The following is a 25,556-nucleotide window of genomic DNA, read 5'->3' as shown; positions in this document are numbered from 1 at the left end:
GAATGTTTCAATAAGTGATTCCACATCGGCCACGTTTTTCTTCTTCCAAATATGGAAATTCATGTTTGGATAAACAGAGATACTCGGGAAGTAACCCGGAAGGGACAGATTGTTCGATAAATCTCACACCTGTAGGGCGGGGGACATTCAAAAACAAGATGGTTAATGATTTCATCAGGGTCACCGCATCTAGGACAGCTCCTATCAGTGCCCAAGTGTCTATAAGCAAATATTTATGTCGTCGCAATACATCATGTCAAAACATGCCACATGAAATGTGTCATTTTTCTAGGAGCAGGAGTATTCCACACATGGCTGTAAACCATTGATATTTGGTTGTACAACCTGAACTTCTAAGTCACACACATTATATCTTGAATTTATAGAGTAAGTTTTTTTAGGCCATTTTGCGGTTAGGAAGGTGAGTAAACCTTGCGATCCTTCAAAGGGGTGATAAACCTTGATTAAAGGGCTTGATGATTATAGTATCGTCTTCTTAAGACTTGGGCGAGAAGGGAGGTAGGGAACTGGATCAATCTCCAAAGTTGTTTTCCTAATAAAGCAACATTAAAATTATGTTAAAAAGTCGAGTCCACTCTGATCATGCGGAACAAAATCTTGTCCCATGCAGTCCAATGTAACCTCAGTTCTTTTGACTCGAGTTCCACCAAAATTTTGAGATTGCGCTTTTTAGTTTCTCCCCTATGCCTTGTGGAAGCAAGTAGCACGACATACTAAATGTCGGCACAGCTTGCACCACTGATTTTATTTGAACCTCTTTACCCCCTTTCGAGAGTAATCCAGCCGACCAGGAAGAAACGTATCCATTGAGGTGATCTTGTACGTAGGAGAAGATTTTCATCTAAGAACCACAAATTTGTTCTGGGAGTTCTAGATATTTTCACATCCCTCCTTCAGTAGTAATCCAAGAACGCCTTTGATACTTTGTTTAACGCTAAAATCAACTTTATTTCCAAAATGATGGAGGACTTAGCCGCATTAAGTCTTTGTCCCTAAGACTTTCCAAAGGAATCCAAAATGTCTAAAAATTCCTTGTACTGTCTCACTTCTGCATTGCAGAAGAAGAGGCTATCATCCGCAAAGAGGAGGTGTGAAATCCGGGGGCTGGTTGGGGCAACTCGTAATTCCAAAATGCGCTTCTCTTCCTCCGCTCATTTAAGGAGAGAGATCAGAGCTTCAGTGCACAATATGAAGAGGAAAAGGGATAATGGATCACGCTACCTCAACCCTCTCGTGGGGGTAATTTTACCCATGGGTTCTCCATTGATAACCTGAGAAGAAACCGGTGTAATGTAAAACATCAAAAGATTAACCAACTTTTCCGCAAACCCTAAACGTAGCACTAAGGCCCGAATAAAGCTCCATTCTACTTGTCATACGCTTTACTCATGTTCGTCTTGATGGCTATGTAGCTTCTCTAGCTCGGTTGCTTGTCCGGAAAGCATGAAAATTCTCTTGTGCTAGTAGGATATTGTCTGTGAACAACTGTCAAGCCACAATATCAGATTTGGCCCCTGAAATCAGGTCAGGCAGAAACCTTTTGAATGGTTTAGATAACAGTTTTGAGATGATCTTGTAACTGACGTTGCAGAGTCTAGGTCTAAACTTAGACATCTGTCTTGGTTTTTCTTTCTTTGGGATCAGGCAAATGCTGTTTTGGTTAAGTCTCGGGTTAAATCTCCCATCAATAAAGTAATCTTTCACTAGTCGAATGATATCTTTGTGCATAACATGCCAAAACTTTTGAAAGAGTCTAGTCGTCATACTATCCGGGCCTCGGGCCTTATCCAGATTAATATCAAACAGAGCTTTCTTGATTTTATGTTCCAATGGTTCAGCTGTAAGAATGTCGTTTGTGGGCACTGAAACTTATGTTTTATGTAGCGAAGATATGCGTCCATATCTCTGGACAGAGAGGTAGAGAAGAGTTCTTGAAAATAGTCAACAGCCACCTTTTCTATTCCTAATCTTGTAAAATATATATAGAATAAAAACTCTATAAATTAATAATGTTAGATTTTTTTATATTTTATTAATATATACAGAATTTTTTTCTTTTTTATTTATATATTTATTAAAGTGTGTATTATGTAAAAAAGAGAAGGATGCTTAGTTTTACGATATATGAATTGATTAAGTTTTATAGATTAAAATTTTATATTGTTCTTATTTAAGTATTTGGTATATACCATAAATGTAAATGCATTTTAAATGTAAAATGACAAAATAACATTGATATGTCTTGGAATATTAAAAATACAAAGATATCACAGTGAATAAAAACAAGGGGAAATTTTATGTTTATATATTATTTATATTTATATAACATATATAATAATTATTATTTATATTTATACTGGAACCATATATTTATATTATGTTTTCAAAAAATTAATTTGTTACTGTATTATTGAATTGTATCATATTTTACACTAACCAAACCTAGGACATATACAATTTATTATTTTTTTGTATTTATTAGTTTATTAAATATTAATTTATAGAGTTTCTATTGTAGGTGAGTCTAGGAATAATAAGAAAAGATAATTACAAATAAAACCTTATTAACATATTTTTATTGCCACTCAAATTTAAACCAATCCTAGAGTCCTCATTAATGAAATAAATGTCTTTTTGAAATATTAATCATAAACATTTTAAGCAACATAACACAGTGGTCACACATAACCCACTTACATTTGTCATACGATTTTCATATTTTGATTATTAATTAACCCGGTCAAATTCACTGTTATTTCGAAGAAAATATTCTTTTTAGGGGCCGTTATTAAATCAGTGATTTAAAATCACTTAATTATTTTTTTTGCAATAAATCAAATTTTAAAATTTTAAATTATTTTAAGTTGATGGATTCTAAAATCTATTCAGTATTTCTGTGATTTTGTGTTTAATCATCTACCATTGAGACTTCATAAAAAATTATTTGAAATGAATCTAAAATACAAAGACTTTTAAAATCTTTGAAAGTTGAATAACATTAGATTTTACAACTGGATTTAAATCATTCATTGAATAGCAATGAATTTTAAAATATAATTTAAAGTCATCATTCGAATAACAGTGAATTGTGTTTAGAACTAAAATCTATTAAAATACATGACTGATTAACATCCCTCTTAATTTAACAACTTTACGATTTTAGAATATTACAATATTCAATAACTACATAATTTTCTAAAATCAGAAATTTATAGCTAGATGAACTTAACGTGTGCCTGATTTTATTAATACGTATATTCCAATCCATATTTAATAGTCATAATTATTCCTTTTATACGAGCCCTAATTATCATAACAAAAAGAAAAATTCAGTTACAAATTCTAATTATGAAAAACTATCAAATTATTGTGTTTTAAGAAATGATAAAAACTTAAAACATGTGACAAATGTTCTAGGAAACGACCGACCTTTGTCGTCCATATGGATTCAAAACTACCAGTTTGGTTCGCAACGTCGTCATGAGTCTGTATTTTTTTTAAGGCAAAAAAATGACAAGTGTTAAAAATGTAATCTAGTGATTATAAAAAATAATATATATATATATATATATATATATATATATATAAATAAGTAAAAACAAATACCCGCACAGTCGTGCAGATCAAAACTCTAGTATATCTCTATACCAACTCAACACCGCAATCTAATTATAAACAAATATGATTAATAATATATAGATAAATTAGCCATAATTTAATTTTATGTTAGTTGATTTAAATGAGTTTTACCAATTTAAATTTATTTTACCAATTTAAATCGATTTATACCAATTTGGATCGGTTTTAGACAACTTAAAGTTTGAACAGATTCAATAATAAGATTTTAAGCAAATTGTTTTGGATATAACCGATCGATTTGCCGCCTAAAATGATTTTTAAAACCTTGTAACAACTATGGAAGGCATTTTCATCAGTTCTATGCCAGCAATTGGTCCTTGACCTAATTTATGGAGTTAGTAATTGTTATATAAATTTTATTTGCTTCAATTTTGGTTACTACACCAAATTTATTAATTTGGTGTTCAAGTTACTAAATCTTATATTAATATTTTATATCCAAGTTTTATTAGATTTATTCCAAAATTAGATGTTCAATGATACTAATTGAAAGAATAGAGGGGTTATCCAGTTTGAAAATAGGTAAATACATATATTTAGGAGATTTTCTAACACAACGATTGTTGTACTTGTACTACAGTACAACTACAAACTACATACATTTAAGAAATCACACGAACAAAGAAAATCACAATTAATTCAAAACGATTCTCTCTTTGTTTTTCTTTGTCTCAAACAAAAAATCCTCATAATCCTACCGTAATCAAGCCATGGATCACATGCATAACATGCCACCATCATCATCAATGACGAATCAAACCAAACCCCACATGATGATGATGCACATGACCTTCTTCTGGGGCAAGAACACGGAGGTTCTCTTCTCCGGATGGCCCGGGACAAGCTCCGGTATGTATGCTCTTTGTCTCATCGTCGTTTTCCTCCTCGCCGTAATCGCCGAGTGGCTCGCCCATTCTCGAATCCTCCGTGGTGGTGACGCCACCAGCCGCGCTGCCGGTATCGCTCAAACCACCGTGTACACTCTCAAGACTGGCCTCTCCTATATCGTGATGCTCGCCGTGATGTCCTTTAATGGCGGCGTTTTTATCGTTGCTATCGCCGGTTATGCCGTGGGTTTCTTGCTCTTCGGAAGCACTGCTTTCAAGAAGCCCTCTCATGACCAGAAAACCACTCTCCCGCAGTCTTCAGGCTGCGTTTGCTGAAAATAGCATTTTGCATTTCCTTAACTTTTCTGTTTGTGTGTGGTTTGCTTTGTTTTGGGTTTTAATATTTCATTTTCAGTTTATAAACATGTTACAAGAAATAACCGGATACGCATCAAGTATCTTCTTTTCCCCTGAATTCATTCAACATGGAAAAACACATTGTTGCATATGCAAAGATTGTATCATGAAATTTTATGATGATCACTTCATTTTTACCATAATGTTTCCTTAACATTTGCACCCCAAAAAAAAACATTTTCGTATGATTTTCTTTGCTAGTTACAAATAATTTCACCAAAGTAGCCACAAGTTCATTAAAATTTGGTGACTATATAGGTTTTGTAACTTTTTGGCAAACTATAGATTTTGTAATTTAACGAAGACTATGAGCAATATTGTAGTTAAAAACCCGATTTTGAAGAATTTCATTTTTGTTCTTTCTAAATTATTGTAGTTGATATTCACCATTTTGTTCATAATACACAAAAATAAAATAGGTAAAAGATTAATACTCCATCCCTTTTTAAAGAGTGCCACTTTGATTTTTTCACACAAATAAAATAATAACAAAAATGTATTCGTATTCTTAATAATTACAACTATTTAATCAATAGTGTTGAGATAAATAAATTATATGATCGATCTATTTTAAAATTAATATTAATTTAAAAAAATATATATAATACATTTGATTTTCCAGTAATACTTAGGGTTTGGTGTGCACATATCAGTCATGGGTTCGATTCATTTTAGTAACTAAATTATCACTATTTGAACAGTCTGGACTTAAGTTTTGGTCCAGGTGGTTAATATAGTGAGCCTAACAAATGATCGTTTCATCTCTTGCATTAGCCAGAAGGTATTTCAAACTTAGGTCGAACAGTGTAGTACGATTTCTAGCTAGTCTATCTTATCGCACTAAATGTGTTCCTTCTGGAGACCAGATCAACCAATAGGACAAACAAAACTAAAAATAGAAAACTGCCGGAAAATGGACCGTAGATTTAAAAGGAACATCATACAAAATAAAAGGCAATAGTTTATTAACAAAACAAAAAGTTAATAATAGAATTGACAACATCAGTGGTCGTCAACGTAAAAAGACAGAACTAGTTAAAAGTTAAACAGTTGACAAAGAAAAGTTAAAAATTAAACATGGATCTTGATTGAAAAATAAATATCAAATAAACAATATATCTACTTTAAATTTTTGAATCGATTATCCAGATCTGAGCATTGTACTAGGATCCAAAAATATAAAGTAGAACCGGTCCAAAATTGAACTAAAAATTTACACATACCTAGCTGGTCCAAAAAATGTATATCCATACACACCAGAAATAAAAGAATCGATCTGAATAGACCCATATAAAAAAATAGAGTGAACTCGGCTTGATAAAAACTGATTCGTACACTATCTAAAAACATGATATGCAAAACTATGATTTCATGTGTTTTATATTTATATTTTAATTTATAATTTAATTAATATTTTATTTTTTGCAGCTTTCATTATTATTTTATAATAATGATTTTAAATAATATTAAATTTTAAATAGTAAATTTAGAGTTTAATAACGTTTAGTTTCAATTATTAATAATTTATTTTTGATTATTTTATAAATATTATATAAATATGATATATGTCAGAAAAATTATGATAAAGTTCGAGTATTTCAAATCTTTTTTAGATTTTAAATATCCGAACAGATCAAAATTCTTATAAATCGATCCAAATGTTTAAAACATAGATTCGTAAAAGCACGACCAGAAAATCTGAATGCTTGGACTTATAACAAACCATTGTCAAAAAAGATTAGATATAGTTTGACGATATAATAGTTCGAAACTTTTTCTAGGTTTTATCGCAGTTAACAAATTATGATATTAAAAAATGATTTTAGAAGAAAAAAAAGATATTTAAAATAGACTATCTTCGTTGACAAGATAACTAATAAATAAATGTATCTCGCATATTTTTAGTTCCGGTCAAACGATACAATAAGTATCAGGAAACGGCAAGGTTCACGCCTTTTTCCAAAGAAAGTATAACAAGTGAATAATTAATTGCTCACCTTTGCTAAAATGGTTAAAATATTTATCAAACCATTCTCCAAATATTCTATATTTCTATTATAAGTAACAGCACTCGCGGTTATATAAAAGGAAAGCCCTAAAATAACTTTGAAACTGCCTCACGCCAGTCTGATAAATGGATTTGTGACAACAAGAACCCAGGGCTGTAAATGGTGGGTTGTAAATGGATTTGTGACAACAAGAACCCAGGGCCGGCTGCTTAGATAGGAGGCAAGCGGTGCGACCGTTTAGTGTCCAATTCATTATTTTCCTTTTTTTTAATAAATAAGATTCGATTTTTTTAAAAAATACATGTATTTTTATATTAAAAATAAAAAGAAATCTAAATTTTTTTATATGAAAGTAATTTTTTATTTTTATAGATTTATTTTTAAAAATATTTCTGATATTTTGAAAAACATATATTTGTCAGATTTGTTTTTAAATAATAGTTTAGAAATTGATTTCTTTTTGCCCCAGGGTCCAATTCTGAAAGATATTTTTTTTTTCTTATTAAACTTTATTACAACTAACTTTTTGAATAGAGCGATTGTATAAACTAAAAATAGTAACTTATTCTTTAAAAAACTCAAGCAACGAACTTAAGATAAGACTAGCCCAATCTCTTACAAAATAGGACTTAATCAAACACACTTCCAGCCGCTAGCATTTTTTTTTATGGTCCACTAAAATCATTTCCAATGATTTATTCTATTTAAAAAAAAAATAAAACAACGTCACAATAAAATTAGATTCTACTCTAATAATATTATATTTTAAAGTAAAAATAGAGTGGTGAATAAAATAAACAAAAAAACTCTATTTATAGAGTAAACTTATTTTCTATTCTATTATATAGTAAAAAATATGATACCATTGTTATATTTTTACTCTTAATTCTATTTTTAAAATAAAAAATAGAATAGAGTTAGAAATGGTGTGGATCCTCAAAGATCTTTTGCTTCAAAATTTATTTGGACTATGTTGGTAAGGTTGTCCTAACCATTCATGCCCCTAACACTAGTTTTTCTACTGGTAAATGTTGTCTCTTTATTCTCTTCTCTAAATTATAATATAAAAGACAAACAGGTCAGACAATTAGGACAAATCTCGCTGGTACGAAGCTAATCCATGATCTTGAAGTCAAAACTAATAGCCGATTCTTGCAAATGAAATGTATTCATAGATGATTCCTCTTTCTCACTCAACATTTACCATAACGGACAATCTAAAACTACCCTCATGGGGATTTTAATCACACCATTTTTTTACCGTAGTTTCAACATAAAATCATAACCCACAGTTACGAATTTGATTGGTACTCGAGGATGATGTTGAAGGTGTTCGAACAAGGAGAAAATGAATGAAGAAAAAAAAGATAATAAGGGAGAAAGAAGGCCTGACGTTATTATCTCTCTAATGTTCTAAGAATCCCTAAGAAGATAATGGCTTGGCTATGATAACTCCACAGGTAACAGAAGCTTCATCAAACTAAAGACGAAATGGAAAAGCCGAACCAAATTTAAGAGCAAAAGTACACAAACAACACACCATAATACGTCAACAAGATCCAGAATTTGTCATTACAACATAAAAAAAAAACCTGCAACTGGTAGTTGAGGTTTCCTTTTAAAAAGAAAAAAAAAACGAATGACTAAATTGGTTTAAAAGGGGGTACACACTTACTCATCCCTCAGTACTCCTCCTGTTGGTATTCTCCTTCCTCCTCATCCTCGTACTCGCCTTCTTCATCTGCAGTTGCATCTTGGTATTGCTGGTACTCTGAGACAAGATCGTTCATGTTGCTCTCTGCTTCTGTGAACTCCATCTCGTCCATTCCTTCACCTGTGTACCAATGCAAGAAAGCCTTCCTCCTGAACATAGCCGTGAACTGCTCACTCACACGCCTGAACATCTCTTGGATCGATGTTGAGTTTCCAATGAAAGTGGATGCCATCTTCAGACCGGTAGGTGGGATGTCACAGACTGTTGATTTCACATTGTTGGGGATCCACTCAACGAAGTAGGAAGAGTTCTTGTTCTGCACGTTCAGCATCTGCTCATCAACTTCCTTTGTGCTCATTTTGCCACGGAACATGGCAGAAGCTGTGAGGTAACGCCCGTGTCTTGGGTCAGCAGCACACATCATGTTCTTGGAGTCCCACATTTGCTGGGTGAGTTCAGGGACTGTGAGGGAACGGTACTGCTGAGATCCTCTTGAGGTGAGCGGAGCAAAACCCACCATGAAGAAGTGAAGACGTGGGAATGGGATCAGATTGACAGCAAGCTTACGGAGGTCAGAGTTAAGTTGACCAGGGAATCTCAGACAGCAAGTGACACCAGACATTGTGGCAGATATCAAATGGTTCAAGTCACCAACTGCATAAAGAGAGAGAACAAGTAACTGAGTTACCTCCTAGCCACATAAACAATCATGCACAACAAAAAGAGCTTGAAGAGGTCAATATATTAAAGAGCAGGCAGAACACATTCACATCAGTAAACCAGTCGATTATCATGCTCTTCTATACAAACACTAGATTCTGAATACCTCTTATGTCCAATGAGTAGAAGACATGCAAAAGAATCATAATATGCCATTGATATAAGATAATAGTAGCCCAATGATGTATTCTGGTGATGGGATCAATACAGATAACCAGAGAATTACAAACAGAGGTAATAACACAGGAGGCATATATACACATACAAGAACAGACCAGCAAGCACAGTCACAAAACAATAGGCGAGAGCATCAATCAGGATAGATATAGCAAATTAGAATTGATATACAAAACAATGATCAAATCAAGTTAACCATCTAGACATAAGGTATATCAAAAAGGTATATAAACATTTAAGACTACCAGCACCAATGGAACCACGAAGGCAAAGAAAGGGACTTACAGCTAGGGGTAGTGAGTTTAAGAGTCCTGAAGCAAATATCATACAAGGCCTCGTTGTCAAGAACCATGCACTCATCAGCATTCTCAACAAGCTGATGAACAGACAAAGTAGCGTTGTAAGGCTCAACCACAGTGTCAGAGACCTTAGGCGAAGGGAAGACAGAGAAGGTCAACATCATGCGGTCAGGGTACTCCTCCCTGATCTTCGAAATCAGCAGAGTTCCCATCCCAGATCCAGTTCCTCCTCCCAAGGAATGGCACACTTGAAACCCTACACCAGCATAAATCACCCGCAAAAACAGTTAAACAAAAGCAAGGAAGAGTAGATGTAGAAGATATATCTATACCTTGGAGGCAGTCACAGTTCTCGGCTTCCTTACGAACAACGTCGAGGACGGAATCGATAAGCTCAGCGCCTTCAGTGTAATGTCCTTTGGCCCAGTTGTTACCAGCACCAGACTGGCCGAAGACGAAGTTATCGGGGCGGAAGGTCTGACCGTAGGGTCCAGATCTGAGGCTGTCCATGGTTCCAGGCTCCAAATCCATGAGTACCGCACGAGGTACGAATCTTCCACAGCTGGCTTCGTTGTAGTAGACGTTGATGCGCTCGAGCTGGAGATCTGAGTCTCCCGTGTAACGACCGGTTGGATCTATGCCGTGCTCGGCGCACACGACTTCCCAGAACTTGGCACCGATCTGGTTACCGCACTGGCCTCCCTGGATGTGAAGGATCTCACGCATCTTCGCTGGAACTGGGGAGGAGATGGAGAGAGAGATATCTAGGGTTTCCGAGATGAAGTTGAGCGAGTGAGAGAGTGGGTTTTATAACAGCGGAGATTGCCACCCAACGGGTATTTTTTTTTTTTTTTTTGTTTAATATTGATTGCTCTGTCTTGTTATTATTATCCCCTGATTATTATTTCCCCCCTAATTATCTTATCTTAGGCGCCTATTTGTATTTTTTCGAATTTTTTTAAAAAATAGCCCGTTTGTAACGCCTAATTTCAAAATTATTTTATTTATTTATGCGAATGTCAGTTTCCCCGTATATTAATTTGATTTCTGTGTCAGGATAGTGAAAGCTCCAATTCGTATTAAATATTTCTCTCTCTTTTTTTTAATAATTTTGTTTTTATGTATATGTTTTTTTCTGTATATTTTCGGTCAATGCATACAGGTTTAAAGGAATAACGGACGGAAGAGCACATGTTTCATTCTTGTTAACGTGCTTGGAAAGACCGAATTTCACTTTGACCAGAGATCTTTCTGCGGAATTAGTAAGAAAAACAAAAACATTATTAGCAAGAGCAAATTTGAAGTTTCTTTCAAAGAACTAACTACGATTCAAAAAGTAATAAACTTTACGCAACACCAAGGAGATGAGACACTTATTACAATCTTGAAGAATACACATGCGTATAGTAGTAAATATCTTTAAAGCATTAAACGAATTCAATTTCAAACAAACTTTTAAAAAAGAAAATGCTTGCGTCTGCCGGGAGTCGAACCCGGGTCTATTGCTTGGAAGGCAATTATCCTAACCGTTGGACTACAGACGCTTTTTGTTGAAATTCGAAAGAATAAAAATATGTTTGAAAGAAGCAAAGCATATCGTCCGCGTTGACAATTGAAAGACAGCACAAAACGACATCGTTAGAAGTCATGTACGTTCGTCCGCGTTTTTCTTGTTTGACAAAATCCCGGAGAATTGAATTGGTCATTCATTGAGTAGTTTGTAATAAATATTAGAGGAATGTTTAATAATACTATGTATATTTGAAAGCCATAAAAAGACCTTCCTTCCTTCCTTTGGAGCTATTGCTTTCGTCGTCTCCTTCAACCAACCAACCAACCCAAAATAAATAAATAAAAGTCGTCAAATTCCCATTGTAGCTTCCTCCAAACTCCTCCCCTCGTTCTCCCCTCTTCGCACGCAATCCAATCGCCGGATTCTGATTCACCTCTTTCTCCCTCCTTCAACCTCCTTCCTTCTCGTGTTTCAGGTACGTTCTCGATTTCTTTCTTTTTTTCGTCGTTGACTGTGTTCTAAAAACATAATTGGTTGATGAAATAATATTAGTTTTGGTGGAATCATCATCTCCGGCGGTTTGGGTGTTGCGTTTTCGACTCTTGGTTTTAATCGTTGGGGGGAGAGGATAAAAGTCATTAACATGAGTTTCTGACATTTTCCTCTTAGAGAAATGGAGGAAGAGTCTAGTTCTTGGATAAGGAGGGCCAAGTATTCTCATACCGTTTGTCATCGTATCATCACCCCTAGATCAGACTCCCTTCCCATTACAACCTACCGAGACAACAAGACTTGTTCCGGTTTGAAAAGAATGCCTCTCAGTTCCCCATCTGATCTCAAGTCTCATGTCGGACCTTCTCAGGCTAAGCAGCAAAACAGAAAGAGGGCTACTTCTCCGTCTCCTCACATACCCATCTCTGATTCTTTTAAAGAAGCAAAGTCTGGTGTCAAGAGATTCTCAACTCCTCATCCTATCAGAGTCGAAGCAACCAACAAGGGCAACTTCTCCCGCAAGAGTTCCTTTGAGAAACTATCACACGCTCTTCGGCCTCTATCTTTCTCAGGTCCTTTAAAGGACAGGCCCAAGAGCAGGAAGGAGATGCGGTCTTCAAAGTCTTTTGATCATTCAGGTAATGAAGTAACTGCTATGGGTGTGCTCGACGAACACCGCGTTGATACCTCTCATCTCACCCGTGGAGACCTGTTTGCGCATGGCAAGTTTAGCCAGCTTTACCATGGTGTCTACAAAGGCGAAGCTGTTGCTCTCAAGATTACCACAGCGCCTGATGATTGCGAAGATAGATTCTTGGGAGCTCGTTTGGAGAAACAGTTTACCAAGGAAGCCACTCTTTTGTCTCGACTCAGCCATCCTAATGTTGTCAAGGTGATTTTGTGTTATTATGAATCATGTCTTTGGTGTGCTTTAAATTGAATTTTCTTCTCTTAAATCAGTTTGTGGGAGTGAATGTTGGAAACTGTATCATCACGGAGTATTTAGCTAACGGGTCTTTGAGATCATATCTGCACAAGCTGGAGATCAAATCCCTTCCTTTGCCACAGCTAGTCAAGTTTGGTCTGGACATTGCGAGAGGGATGGAATACATTCACTCACAGAAGATAGTTCACCGGGATCTTAAGCCGGAGAACGTGTTGATTGACAAAGACTTCAACTTGAAGGTCGCAGACTTTGGCATAGCGTGCGACGAGGAGAACTGTGATATTTTAGGGGCGGAGACAGGAACGTATAGGTGGATGGCACCCGAAGTGTTGAGCAGGAAACCACACGGAGGCAAGTCGGATGTATATAGTTTTGGACTGGTCTTATGGGAAATGGCAGCTGGAGCAGTTCCATTTGAGAAGATGGGTCCTGTCCAAGCTGCTTTCGCAGTCATGCACAAGGTGTGAGCATCATCTCCCTGTTTATGAATATCAGTTTTCTTTTATGATTTATTTACACGAGGGTTTTTGTGTTGTTATTTGGTCAGAACACTAGACCGGCCATACCAAAGAAATGTCCAGCGCCCATGAAAGATCTGATTGAGCAGTGCTGGTCGGTGCAAACAGACAAGAGACCAGAATTCTGGCAGATTGTGAAAGTGTTGGAACACTTTGAAAAGTCACTGAAAAACGAAGGGAGACTGAGTCTTATGCCGAACCAGATATGTCCACAAGCTAAGAAAGGTAATAAATACTGGAGCCATATCTTCGGGTCAGTCCACCACCACCACCACGGCAGCAGCAACAACAACAACGATACTCTATGCCCTGCCACGCCTAAGCCTAGATTCGCTTGAGACCAGACTCTCGACTCTCATTTTGTGAATATAAAAAAGCGTCAGTGGTTATGTTTTTTTTTTTTTTTGGTTCATTTCATCCACTGTTTCTGTCTGCGTTTGATTTTGTTAGGACACAACCGTTGAATCAATCTTCTTCTTAGATTGGCTTGGTCTTTTTTTGTTTAAGTCATCTGTTTTTTTTTCTTTTAAACTTGAAATTGATTTATACAGTGAGAGATTGTTTCATGGATTATCACTCTTACTTCATCTTATCAAATCTGTTTTGAATATGAGCCTTTTTGCGAGTAATTAATTATAATAAAGAAAAGATTTTAAAATGAAACCATGCCCACAATCTGTTCGACCAAATAACACTAAACTTACTAAGAGACAAAAGCACAACGAAGAAGATAGAAACTACTTAAACACCAGTAGACCCGAAACCACCATCACCACGAACAGTAGCGTCCAGATCCTCAACCTCGATGACTTGCGGCGTCACGATCTTCTCGATTATCATCTGCGCGATTCTATCTCCCACCTTCACCTCGAACTCAACATCCGAGTGATTGAACAGAATCACACCAACCTGTCCTCTGTAATCTGCGTCGATGACTCCCGCTCCCACATCAATCGAGTGCTTCCAGGCGAGACCAGATCTCGGAGCGATTCTCGCGTAGGTTCCTTCAGGGACAGCGACGCTGAGATCCGTCGGGATAAGCGCCTTACCTCTCGCCGGAACTTTCGAGTCCACGGCACTGGAGAGATCGTAGCCGGCGGAGAGAGGTGAGCCTCTTGTAGGCAGAACGGCTTTCTCGGAGAGCTTCTTCACTTTGAAGAAGGGTCCAGAATCGAGCTTCTGGAGTTTCGCCAAGGGCTCCTTCACGTCAGGACTGTTGCTCTTCGCTTCGACGCAGGCCATCGTGGGAAAAGGAAGACGAGTTGTTGAAGATAACCGCCGCGAGTAGAGAAACCCTAATTGCAATTGAGGTAGACTTGTTGGTGCTGTGAAGAAGAAGAGGCGTCGTAGTTCCGCCATTAATGTAGGCAGTATTGAGTCAATGGCGCCAAACTTTCCCTCCACTTCTTGTCTTCTTCAAATGGGCTTATTGACTTTATCTATAGATCGGCCCATTAGCCCATTTATAAATATTCATTTTAACCCAAATACATCAATAAATGAAATTAGGGTTTATGGGTCGGTGGGGTTGAGTCTTGAGAGAGTTTAGCTGTTTGGTTCTTTTGCTTTTTTTGTGTTCCTTCTCATGTATTCTATTATACTCCATGGAAGAAGGTCGGTGGAGTTGCAGAAATGGCGTAATCTGAGAGTCTCATTGAACATTCTGCAAAATGCATTTTCTTTCTCCTCTGCAAATGTGAACCCTCAAGGAAACACTTTCACGGTCTCTTATCTCGTTGAATCATTGGGTTTAACTACAAAGCTCGCGGAATCGATCTCAAGGAAAGTCACTTTCGAGGACAAGCTAAACCCAGATTCCGTGCTAAATCTTCTCAGAAGTAATGGGTTCGAAGACTCTCAGATCTCTAGGATCGTAACCACTTACCCACGACTGCTTGTAGAAGACGCCGAGACATCTCTTCGTCCCAAGATTCAAGCTTTGCAGCACAGAGGAGCTTCGAGCTCTGAGCTCGCGGAGATTGTTTCGAAAGTTCCCAAGATTTTGGAAAAGAGAGTGGGGAAATCTCTCAGCTTGTACTATGACTTCGTCAAAGACATTATGCAACAAGGTAAGCTGTCTCACTCTTGGACAGAGGGTAAGGTGAAGAACAGGATCCGAAACATATCTGTTTTGAAAGAGTTGGGTGTGCCTCAGAACTTGCTCTTCTCATTGCTCATCTCCAGGTGCCAACCCGTTTGCGGGAAAGAGAAGTTCGATGAGACTCTCAAGAAAGTAGTTGACATGGGTTTTGATCCGACCAAGTCAAAGTTCGTGGAGGCTCTGCACGTTGTCTACGAAATGAGCGATAAGACGATTGAAGAGAAGGTGAATGTGTACAAAAGGCTAGGCTTTAGTGAGGAGGATGTATGGAGAATCTTCAAGAAGTGGCCTTTCTTTCTTAAATTCTCGGAGAAGAAGATAGCTCAGACGTTTGAGACGCTCAAGATGTGTGGGCTTGACGAGGAAGAGGTTCTTTCGGTGTTGAAGTTGCGTCCAGAATGTATACGCTCTTCAGAGGAGAAGATACTGGAGTCTGTTGATACGTTTGTAGGGTTAGGATTCAGCAGAGATGAGTATAAGATTATGATCAAGCGGTTTCCTCAGTGCTTTGGTTATTCTGCGGAGTCGTTGAAGAAGAAGTTTGAGTTTCTGGTCAAGAAGATGAAATGGCCACCGGAGGCTGTGGTATTGGTACCTTCGGTGTTTGGATACAGCTTGGAGAAGAGGATTGTGCCAAGGTCTAACGTAATCAAAGCTCTCATGTCTAAAGGATTGATCAGAGGTGGAAACCCTCCAATGTCATCTGTCTTCGTATGTACTGATGAGGAGTTCTTGAGCAGATATGTGATGAAGCAGGGGAAGCTAGTGCCTGAGTTGATGGCTATGTTAACCGGACAGCGTGTTTCGTAGTTTCGTTGGTGAATCTTTTGATTAGGGGTGGGCATTTCGGTTTAGTTTCGGGTTCGGTTTGGTTTGGGTAATTTGGGTTTTATAAAACTCAAACCAATTAAAACCAAAGTAGGGTTCGGTTTGGGTTTAATTTGGTTCGGTTCAGTTCGGTTTGGTTTAGATTTAGTTCGGTTTACATTATTATGGTCTAGTTTTGTTCAGTGTAGTTCGGGTTGGTTATAAAATATGAAGGCATCAGTTTTATACTTTTATTAAAAAATAATCAACTCATAAACAATAGAGTGAGAATATAAAAACTTATGCTACATGATTTTATATATAACTAGGGTCGGCCCGCCCTACGGGCGAGATATACTTTACTTGTGATCATTTTATTATTTTTGTATGATTTTATAGTTAGTGTTTTAAGTTTTCATTTGCGTGAAATATGTATGATACACTACAAAAATTCATATTATATCACATAAATAGTATCAGAAATATAAATGATAAATAAATTATGATGTATTCTGATTTGAGAATAATGTCACTTATGTATTATTTTTAAATTGATGGTCATGTTTTTAGGCGTTTAGTAAGATTTTTTTTTCCAGTTAAATTGATATGTGAATGCATGATTGAGTTTGTTTTGTCTATTATCCATATTTTGTATTAATGAACTTTAGTTATTGGGTTATTAGTGGACTTTAACTTGATTGGGTACATAAAAATTAAACGAAAGGTTAACTGAACTAAAAAAGAAAAAAAAGTTCTTTTATTGTTTTTCTCTCAGCCGACTAAACCTAATTTTCTTATTTCTTTCACTATCTCATCCGACCCGTATTCTTTTTTCATCACCTCACTTTCGTCTTCACCTCCTCACCGTATCTTCTTCATCACCTAATCTCCCTTTTCATCTCATCCATCTTCTTCGTTTAACCACCTCACCTTCTTCTTTACCACCTGACCCCATCTTCTTCTTCACCACCTAATTTCCCTTTTCATCTAATTATGCTTCGTCGTTCACTTTCTTCTTTTCTGTTTTACTTGATAAATTAGGATTTGATTTACAGTTCATCAACATAAAGTGACAGTATTTTATCTGTTTGGTTCAATTATATAGATATTTTTCAGTCTGAAAAAAAAACAGAAAACAGTAACTTAATCGATTTTTTCCAGATTTACCTAATTCGCAGGCTTAGATGTAATCTTTAGGAGTTTTTGACGGAAAAAAGTTTGTTTGGATTAAAAAAATGCTTGGATTACAGATGTGATCTGTCTCAGTTTTTTTGGTTGGAGAAAAGGTTGGATGGTGGCTCAGAAAATAATTTTCAATAACTCATTTAATAAAAACGGAAGCCCACTCATGAAGCCCAAAAAAAACAAATTAAAAAGATGAAAAAACCAGAGTTGAACACGTGTCACACTAAGAAGAATTAACTTAGTGACGTGGATGCACAGGAGTGAAGCGAACATTTTTTTATATATATAGATAGTATTATTTGAATCGTATTTATAATTTTTTTTAAAGATATGGAAATTATGAAAAAATGAAAAACGAAACTTTAACTAAAATTTTCAATATGTTAATACATATATATATTATATATATTTTTACTATATATATATTGGATTATCGGTTTGGTTTGGTTTGGTTTGGTTTAAACCCAAACCAAACCAAACCGTTCGGGTTGAGTAAAACATGAACCACTTGGGTTACATAAAGAGCACGGTTTGGTTTGGTTCGGTTTAACTTCGGTTTGGTTGGTTCGGTTCGGTTCGGTTTGGGTTTTTTGCCCACCCCTACTTTTGATAGACGATTTGAGAGTGTATTTGAAACCATTTTTGTAGTCTCAGTTCTACTTGAATCCGACCCGTTTCTAATAATATACAATCCGACTGAGGAAATTATAAATCGAGTATTTCATTGGTTAATTACAAATTTTGCGTTAAAATAATGTAACAATCCGAAAAGTTTTGATAATATTTTTGTATTAATGATAAAATTACTTTCTACTATTCTAAGAAAACGGATAAATATTTAGATTCTGCAGGAGTTTTATAGCTTAGACGACAATAATACACAACGGAATATTTCACTTTCAGCTTAAGTGAAAAGGTGTCTGGTCAGCTAACATGAATCAAATCTTACACTCCAGTCACATACAGACTAGCTGCAAACACGATGTCGCGTTTTATCGCGTTCGAAGCCGAATCCATTTTCTTGTGTAACGCTGAGTTCCCCATAATGGCGGCTGCGTTCTTGAACTCCCGGCACGTCTCGTCTAATCTCACAATGGTCCGAACTATCAGACCTTCCGGGACATCTGTCAATTCACATATCTCTGCAAATGGAGTTCCCTGCAAAGATATCAAAAGCATACGACATGTTCCAGTAAGATGCGGAAACAGCGGAATGTAATAAGAAAGATTGTCTGGTTAACAGACCTTTGCCCATTCATAAACCACTTCGACCAGACCAAACTTGAGACTCTCCTGTGCATACTCCTCAGGGTCGATTTGTAAGTTGTAATGAGCTTGAAGCTCACCAAGTTTGATTGCTGTATCATAGACTCTGTCCCCAAGAGGGTCAATAACTAAACTGATTATATCATGACGGGAAAGAGTGTGATCGTAACACACCTTTGCTTAGCCTTGGCCAGTTTAGGAGTAAGTGAAGGCGCCGAAGTGTTTTTCTGTTGGAAGACAAAGGCAGACATTATAGCCACTGCTTCTTCTGGTTCCAACTCTTCAAACTGATTCTCGAACAGGCATACTGTACAGATCAATTCTTCCCCAGAGTTCATCTCGCAAGCGACACGGCCTTTGATTTGGACGACGAGGTCATCATCTATACACCCAATTTTCTTCAGAACATCGATCTGCAAGAAAAGTTTAGAGCTCTTCGTGTTACTCGAATCCATCATACAAGAAGGAAACAAAGATGAACTTCTCATTTAACCGTACCCTGCCCTGAAACGCAGGCATCTGTAACAGGGCTTCATCGGACATTTGGAATTCGAGATCTTTGAGATCTTTCTTATGCTTCCTAATCTCCCTAGCTAGCTTCATGTGCTCATCCAATTTGACACAACCGTGACACTTATTCATGGACATCTTTTGTAACAAGCTGGTCCATTTATAGTAAGTTTCCACAAGCTCAGCATCTTTCAGCTTCAAATCTGAAACAGAATTATCAAATGAGTTTATGAGGGAAATGAATTTCCAGCCAGAAAGAATGATCCGGGGGCTAGAATTTAATTGAGAAAACCTTTAACTGGGTCTAGAGCAGGAGGAAACTTGTTTCCGTCTGATTTCAGATCCAAAAGCTGTTGAACCGTCTGAGAAAAAGCTGCCTTGTTCCCATCCTCGAGTAGACGCACCTGATCAATCTTTATCTTGCTAACGCATATACACAAGACTTCTTTGTTATCAAACGCTCTGACCTCGTACCCTACACCAGCAGCAACTCCATGGTACGGGAGCTCTATCTTGATAACACCGGTACCTTTTCTAGAGCTGGACGTCGAATAATAGTCATCCTCAAAACCACGTTTTGACTTGGGCGCGATAAAGAAACCTTGAGAGGGATCTGAGCTTTTCTTGTCAATGCTGACCATATTTTTCTCTGGTGGTGGAATTTCAGATTTTATCACCAAAACAACATATTGTCTGTTTGAAAGTCCCTTCAGTACGACTCCAAGTAAATTGTCTATGCCCTGTAAAATTACACAAATGAGAAACATAAATTATGAACCAGAGAAAAGAGAGGTGGAGACTGGGCCTCACCGTTTCAGATTTCATGACCACTACTCTTCCGGGTACAAGATGTTGCTGGGTATTAGGAGATTGCATGACTGCTTCCGACATTTTGCTGTTACATTCGTTTGCTTCCATATACATCTCATAGTAATCTTCAATTGCTGGTTCACCTTTAATACATCTACACGCACAAAGCAATACGTTTATCCATAAAACAATCTGGAGTTGAATACAGAGGTGACACAAACAAAACGTTAGAATAATTGGATTTTTTAACATTTTTAAGGATACTACACATATTAGTGCTATACATATAAAGACGTTAAGTAGTTTTGCAGTCTTTCTAGTATCCATAAGATAAGGGATTCGCCTTACTCAATAGTTTTGACTGGTAGAGAACGTTTCAGCATGAGAAGTTGTTGTTTCTCCGGCAGCTTCTTTTGAGCATGGAATTCAGCAAAACTTCTTTTCAGCATGTCCTCCACCTTGCAATTTGAAAAAATGACAAGTTAGAAAAAGTCCAATGCAAGACTCGGTACCAAAACACGTGCACTGCCAAGGTCACTGGGCTGGAAATCCATGGGAACTACAGGCATGCAACTAAATGAGATGGTAGATCAATGGTCCAGACATTAAGATACCTTCAATTCTTCAACGCGTAAAAGATGGAGGATCATTATGTAGGTTAATCGGAACTGAGATTCTAGTCTTGTTGCGCTTCCAACAATTATACGCCTCAGATCACTTTCATCTGGAACTTCATCGCGACACATGACAACAACTGTGCCAGTTTTGTCAAGTCCTCTTCTGCCAGCACGCCCTGCCATTTGAGTGTACTCTCCAGGAAGTAATGATCTGAATTCCTTTCCATCAAACTTCCTCAAAGCATCGAAAACAACCTGTAGCGTAAATCATAGAAAAGTAAGTTGCAGGAAAATTCATTCAGGAGATTTGTGAATACCACATTTGTTAAAGAAATTCCAACACACTGGAGACAATAACTTGGAATGACATTTTCAACAACTCAGATATAATATTAAACTCTTCTCCTAACAAATGTCATATGACAATCCATATAATACGGTATGTTGTAAAGAATAAGCCACTTAACATTGTAACACTAAATTCACATCCGCAAGAAGAAAAAAACAGAGAAGCCTCACCGTTCTAGCCGGAGCATTAACCCCCATAGCGAATGTCTCCGTTGAAAATAGCACCTGTAGAAATATGACAAACGACCAATTGCCGGAAGAGATTATAAAAATAATGAAAAAGTCGCAATATGACGTCAAATGTGGCAGCACGAAAAATACTAAGCTTACCTTAATGACACCACGGCAAAAGAGCATTTCAACAACTTCCTTTACTATTGGAAGCAGCCCAGCATGATGAACACCGATTCCTCTATGAAGTAGGCTTTGGACTCTGAGGACCTTTAAAATGTGTAACCCCAACAGTTCATGAGCACGAATAAAGGTACCTCTCTAAATTTAAAATGTGAAAAGACGGGAAATTCGTAAGATAACCAACCTGAGGTAAATTCCGATCAGACCCTTTTAATCTCGAAAAAGCTTTATCGCAGAAGACGCGGATTTCACTTTTCTCAGAACTAGTAGTAAGATCAGTCCCAGTCAAAGCGTCAGCACACCTATCGCAATAATTCTTTGAGAAACAGAAGACAACCACCTAGTAGGAAACGTAATATCCAAAGGTTAGTAAACAAACTCCAGATAGGATTGAATATACACCTCATAACCATAGAGAAAACATAAGTGACATATAACATACAGGTAATAGGGACTTCTTTGAGAGCTTGTTGATAAGCAGCAACCAATTTGAAGCTGCTGATCGTCTAAATGCCCCATTGTTCTGGCCGTTACCACCGTAAGAGGACTTTGCCAAATCTTTTACATTTGAATGTTTATTCTGCTTGCCACGAGAGTGAGCTTCATGTTTCTGAGATTTGTTCCCATCCTGATGAGCTGAAGATCCCGCGTGCTGTTTAGGACCGACACTAACTGCACTTGAATTCTTCTTCTTGTGTGTATCTTTAGCATCCTTTATCCCTTTAGATATAAAAACTTCATTCTCACATACTTTGTATAGTTCGCCAGAATAAAATAGGCAATGCTCTAGAGGAACTGGTCTTTTTGTTGTGCTGAAAACAAAACCCACAAAATTATGAAATTTAAGATTTTCATGAATAGCTAGATTGTTCACAATTAATTTACCAGGGTACAATAAATCTCACCCAGTAACACGTATCTCTTTTTGTTTTGTTCGGCCAATCCAATCAGCAAATTCAAATGTGTTAGGCACCTATAAGCAATTAAAATTTAGCACTGCCTGTTGTTAGTTGCAATGAAGTAAGGAGGAGAAGCTCATTGGAAAAAAAGGCAGAATGGAGAACAGTGACTAAATGCTAGAAAAACAAATATATATTGCAACTAAAAACTGAGTGAAGTTTATAGTTGGATTGAATCTCCGTAAATGTTAGAAATTGAGAAAATAGTGCATGGTAAACACAAGTAACACTTCTAAAGAACCATATTTTTTAAACGCACAAACATAAAAGTAACAATAAGTACCGTTGCAGAAAGAAGGACAAAATTTATATGCCTTGGCAACATGATGATGACTTCTTCCCAAACAACACCTCTCTCTACGTCATTGACATAGTGAACTTCATCAAATACAACCTGCCAGTCAAAGGAACAGCAACAATAAAACATGATTGACCTTCACAAAGAACCACAAAGGCTGTTACGAAATAGAAATATATAAGCACAATACAAAATTAGAAAAAAATTTAACATCAGAAAGCTGTTTTACCCATTCTATATCACGTATGATATCAGCACCGCGGTACAGCATTGACCTTAATATTTCTGTAGTCATAATCAGACAAGATGCCTCTGGCCTTATGCTAACATCACCCGTGAGAAGTCCTACATCAAACTTCCCACAAAAGTCTCTGTATTTTTGGTTGCTGATGGTTTTAATTGGGGCAGTATAAACAGCTCGTGTACAATGCTGAAGAGAGGGACATTAATCAGTCAGAGCAAAGAATATAATAATAAAAACACGATAGAATTCTCTACCTTGGTGGCCAAAGCGAATGCATATTCTGCAACAACTGTCTTCCCTGCTGATGTATGGGCTGCTACAAAAACAGACTCCCCCTTTTCTAAACAACAGATAGCCTGTAGGCATAAGACACTCGGTTATTTACTGACAATTCACATATAACAGGAAACCAAGCATGTTCCTCAAAATCCGCAAACTAAAAATAGCCAAGGGAAGTACCTCCTTCTGAAAGATGTCCAATTCGAAAGGGAACTCCATAGCCATGTCAGGAACAAGCTCATGGAACCGGTCTGCAATGTCTTGGCTATCTCCTTTAGTAGCCCATCCCTATAAGAAGAGCAAACTATAAATCATGTTGACGGGAGGGAAACTGAAATCTCCAGATGCAGAATCCGCTTTGTTACCTCTTTCCGTAATTGTTTACCACTGTTCCCAGCAATTGCTTCATCCGACATTATTGCTGTTTTAGCTGATGACAAAATCTCATCCAGCACGGTGACGTCAGTATCTGTCCCCTTGCTGGGTTCTCCACCTTTGATCGCTTCTGGTTCAGGTTCAGTTTCTGCTTTTGGAGACTCAGATCCTGCCGAGCGATCTTCATGACAGTTTTCGTTATCAGAAAAAATTTAAAGGCAAATGAAGATAAAGGTATAAAGTATAACTGGTGTCACGCACCATCTCCATCAAGTTCGAAGACAGTATCTTCTTCCAAAACCGTCTTGAATAGATCATCAAATTGTATAGACAACTTGCTCTGAGAATATCACCAACACAAATTTAGTAAAAACGAATTTATCACTACAACCAAATGTAAAAAAGGAAGTTCACATATACCAACGAAATTGATCCACATACCGGCTTATCATCTGAAGCATTTCCATGTGAACTCTGATCCTCATAAACTTTCCATGTTTGGGGATATGGCTTCAAAGGAAAACAGGATGAATCAATCCACACTAAATCATATGTGAATTTAATAAATGATAACATAAGATGGTGATAATATAAGATACCATGAGATGTCCAAGATCTAGACTCTGCTTGAAACTAGGAGGAACGTTCAGAGGAGGACCTCCGTTGAGCAATTCCTGTACCCATTGGCCATCACATACACCATCTGGAAGGATTCTCTCTGAAGACTGTGAATCCTCCAAGCCACCTGGACGGAAAGGGCGATTATTGGCGCTGCCTCTGAGAAAATCTTTTGGAGGTCCCACCATTCTAGGAAAAAATCCAGAATCTTGATCTCCGTACATTTGTTGTGATAAATCCACCTAAGAGAATATGACAATCCATTTCTCCAACTAGAGTCAGAAACAGAAGTCTAACAGCTGGTCATTCTTTGTACCAAGAAAGTTGTGACTCATGGATAAAGGAAAAAAATGAGTTTACCTCCACTGACTTTGGCTCCCATCTTCCGGTTTTCTGACGCCTGAATGGCAATTCCCAAGTTGGAACTAGGACGGACCTGGGCAAAGAAGGTTGAAGAGGCACCTTAACCCTAGCAAACCAATCAAAATCCCACTGATTCTGAGCGTTTTCAGCAGAAAACTGCTGAGGTTCCAGTCTTGGGAGGAGATATTTCTCCTCGATATGTTCCTTTATCGATTCTTTTGATTCCTTAGCAAATGCAGGAGGCTGAGAACACACCATAATAGGGAAAAATAAATGAGTATCTGAGCAAGAATCTACAACGATCCCCCACGCCATATGAAAAAAAAAAGAATCAGGAAATTTGGTTACTTGTATTCACACATTTAACAGTTCACTAATCAACAAACACTACTAAGTTCAATCACAGTAAGACCTATTGACAGAGACCAAATACACATACAAAGTCAGACGCATAGTTATTAGCAAAAATCAACTAATTTTCAGAATTCAGTAGCCTAATTTTGACACGATTGAGTCTCGGAAAATCAAAGCAATCGGAAAGAATACTCACGGAGACGAAATCGGGAAGTGAGTTCACTGCGCCGTCGCTCTCCTCCGTGTACAGAGGCTCGACGCGGAGGTGACCGCCATGACCGGAGATTCCGACCCGGAAGGCGAGCTCGTTAGCTGCTTCGACTTTGTTCATTCTCTGTTCAGTAATCTACTTCGCATTCCCCTTTTCTTTCTCGCCGTCTTTGTTTAAATCAGCGAACGGTGTGCCAGGGAGGGAGGATCCGGTGAAAGGTTGTTTATGAACAACCCACCCCTTTATCTCCAGTGGAGTTCCAAAACGCCCTGCCGTTTCATTGTTACTAATGAGAAGCGCTTCTTGTCTTTATCTCTGATGGGCTCTAAAATAGACCCACGTAGGCCCAATTGCAATTGAATTCTTTTGCCTCAGAATGTAAACCCCAATTAAAATATAGATTCGGATTGTTCCACCGTGCCCTAAACGCCGTGCCGTTTATTTATTTGTTTAATCCTCAACATATGCGGTCCTTTTGCGGGTTGCTATGGCGTTTTGCAACAATCAGTCGGATCGCTCTAAACCTCATAAATTTAAAAATTGGTTCCAACTAGCGTTTGCGGTT

The 25,556-nt window shown here is 37.3% G+C and overlaps 6 protein-coding genes and 1 non-coding gene across 11 annotated transcripts; 3 read left to right on the top strand and 4 right to left on the bottom strand.

The window, feature by feature from the left end:
- Positions 1-420: 420 nt before the first annotated feature.
- LOC103873286 (copper transporter 2) lies at positions 421-5,044 on the top strand. The gene has a single exon (XM_009151707.3). It carries the CDS (start codon positions 4,371-4,373, stop codon positions 4,821-4,823), a length of 453 nt encoding a protein of 150 aa, XP_009149955.1. The 5' UTR covers positions 421-4,370; the 3' UTR covers positions 4,824-5,044.
- Positions 5,045-8,400: 3,356 nt separating this feature from the next.
- LOC103873285 (tubulin beta-2 chain) lies at positions 8,401-10,603 on the bottom strand. Its single transcript, XM_009151706.3, has 3 exons — positions 10,156-10,603; positions 9,810-10,079; positions 8,401-9,281 (listed from the first exon to the last, which is right to left on the bottom strand). The coding sequence occupies exons 1-3, from the start codon at positions 10,547-10,549 to the stop codon at positions 8,596-8,598; spliced, it is 1,350 nt and encodes a 449-aa protein (XP_009149954.2). The 5' UTR covers positions 10,550-10,603; the 3' UTR covers positions 8,401-8,595.
- Positions 10,604-10,613: 10 nt separating this feature from the next.
- Positions 10,614-13,865, top strand: LOC103873283 (serine/threonine/tyrosine-protein kinase HT1). Of its 2 annotated transcripts, none has more exons than XM_009151705.3 (4): positions 10,614-11,811; positions 12,006-12,720; positions 12,789-13,235; positions 13,322-13,630. In XM_009151705.3, the coding sequence occupies exons 2-4, from the start codon at positions 12,010-12,012 to the stop codon at positions 13,628-13,630; spliced, it is 1,467 nt and encodes a 488-aa protein (XP_009149953.1). In that variant the 5' UTR covers positions 10,614-11,811; positions 12,006-12,009. The 2 variants fall into 2 exon arrangements, with proteins under 2 accessions (XP_009149953.1, XP_009149952.1); XM_009151704.3 differs by having other exon boundaries at positions 10,615-11,811; positions 11,889-12,720; positions 13,322-13,865.
- Positions 11,296-11,367, bottom strand: TRNAG-UCC. Its single transcript has one exon. It is a non-coding gene; the product is annotated as a tRNA-Gly (tRNA).
- Positions 13,866-13,891: 26 nt separating the features above from the next.
- On the bottom strand, positions 13,892-14,689 carry LOC103873282 (deoxyuridine 5'-triphosphate nucleotidohydrolase). Its single transcript, XM_009151703.3, has one exon. The coding sequence runs from the start codon at positions 14,649-14,651 to the stop codon at positions 14,034-14,036; it is 618 nt and encodes a 205-aa protein (XP_009149951.1). The 5' UTR covers positions 14,652-14,689; the 3' UTR covers positions 13,892-14,033.
- Positions 14,690-14,738: 49 nt separating this feature from the next.
- On the top strand, positions 14,739-18,450 carry LOC103873281 (transcription termination factor MTERF2, chloroplastic). Of its 3 annotated transcripts, none has more exons than XM_033272116.1 (2): positions 14,739-16,218; positions 17,990-18,450. In XM_033272116.1, exon 1 carries the CDS (start codon positions 14,878-14,880, stop codon positions 16,201-16,203), a length of 1,326 nt encoding a protein of 441 aa, XP_033128007.1. In that variant the 5' UTR covers positions 14,739-14,877; the 3' UTR covers positions 16,204-16,218; positions 17,990-18,450. The 3 variants fall into 3 exon arrangements, with proteins under 3 accessions (XP_033128007.1, XP_033128006.1, XP_009149950.1); XM_033272115.1 differs by having other exon boundaries at positions 14,740-16,225; positions 18,007-18,450; XM_009151702.3 differs by having other exon boundaries at positions 14,740-16,225; positions 17,997-18,450.
- Positions 18,155-25,111, bottom strand: LOC103873280 (DExH-box ATP-dependent RNA helicase DExH11). Of its 2 annotated transcripts, XM_009151700.3 has the most exons (23): positions 24,977-25,111; positions 24,424-24,669; positions 24,045-24,305; positions 23,887-23,955; positions 23,707-23,785; positions 23,436-23,626; positions 23,251-23,358; positions 23,046-23,147; positions 22,777-22,977; positions 22,533-22,643; positions 22,196-22,263; positions 21,733-22,102; positions 21,475-21,630; positions 21,267-21,377; positions 21,108-21,161; positions 20,586-20,843; positions 20,320-20,429; positions 19,972-20,125; positions 19,454-19,901; positions 19,150-19,364; positions 18,826-19,064; positions 18,631-18,757; positions 18,155-18,543 (listed from the first exon to the last, which is right to left on the bottom strand). In XM_009151700.3, the coding sequence occupies exons 1-23, from the start codon at positions 25,109-25,111 to the stop codon at positions 18,331-18,333; spliced, it is 4,026 nt and encodes a 1,341-aa protein (XP_009149948.1). In that variant the 3' UTR covers positions 18,155-18,330. The 2 variants fall into 2 exon arrangements, with proteins under 2 accessions (XP_009149948.1, XP_009149949.1); XM_009151701.3 differs by lacking the exon at positions 24,977-25,111 and having other exon boundaries at positions 18,331-18,543; positions 24,045-24,335; positions 24,424-24,646.
- Positions 25,112-25,556: the final 445 nt, after the last annotated feature.

The sequence above is a fragment of the Brassica rapa genome, chromosome A06, assembly GCF_000309985.2.
Source record: "Brassica rapa cultivar Chiifu-401-42 chromosome A06, CAAS_Brap_v3.01, whole genome shotgun sequence".
Lineage (NCBI taxonomy): Eukaryota > Viridiplantae > Streptophyta > Magnoliopsida > Brassicales > Brassicaceae > Brassica > Brassica rapa.
Note: the sequence above shows the minus strand (reverse complement) of the source record. Positions and strands in the feature narration are given on the sequence as shown.

Coding starts and splice junctions, on each gene's coding strand:
- LOC103873283 (XM_009151704.3), top strand. CDS start 12,010: ATGGAGGAAGAGTCTAGTTCTTGGATAAGGAGGGCCAAGTATTCTCAT. Junction 12,721..12,788: donor GCCATCCTAATGTTGTCAAG/GTGATTTTGTGT, acceptor CTCTTAAATCAG/TTTGTGGGAGTGAATGTTGG. Junction 13,236..13,321: donor CTTTCGCAGTCATGCACAAG/GTGTGAGCATCA, acceptor TTATTTGGTCAG/AACACTAGACCGGCCATACC.
- LOC103873282 (XM_009151703.3), bottom strand. CDS start 14,651: ATGGCGGAACTACGACGCCTCTTCTTCTTCACAGCACCAACAAGTCTA.
- LOC103873281 (XM_033272116.1), top strand. CDS start 14,878: ATGTATTCTATTATACTCCATGGAAGAAGGTCGGTGGAGTTGCAGAAA.
- LOC103873280 (XM_009151700.3), bottom strand. CDS start 25,111: ATGAACAAAGTCGAAGCAGCTAACGAGCTCGCCTTCCGGGTCGGAATC. Junction 23,956..24,044: donor TAGATCTTGGACATCTCATG/GTATCTTATATT, acceptor TTTCCTTTGAAG/CCATATCCCCAAACATGGAA. Junction 18,758..18,825: donor CTGGCCAAGGCTAAGCAAAG/GTGTGTTACGAT, acceptor TCTTGGGGACAG/AGTCTATGATACAGCAATCA.
- LOC103873286 (XM_009151707.3), top strand. CDS start 4,371: ATGGATCACATGCATAACATGCCACCATCATCATCAATGACGAATCAA.
- LOC103873285 (XM_009151706.3), bottom strand. CDS start 10,549: ATGCGTGAGATCCTTCACATCCAGGGAGGCCAGTGCGGTAACCAGATC. Junction 10,080..10,155: donor GAACTGTGACTGCCTCCAAG/GTATAGATATAT, acceptor ATGCTGGTGTAG/GGTTTCAAGTGTGCCATTCC. Junction 9,282..9,809: donor TAAACTCACTACCCCTAGCT/GTAAGTCCCTTT, acceptor CTCTTTATGCAG/TTGGTGACTTGAACCATTTG.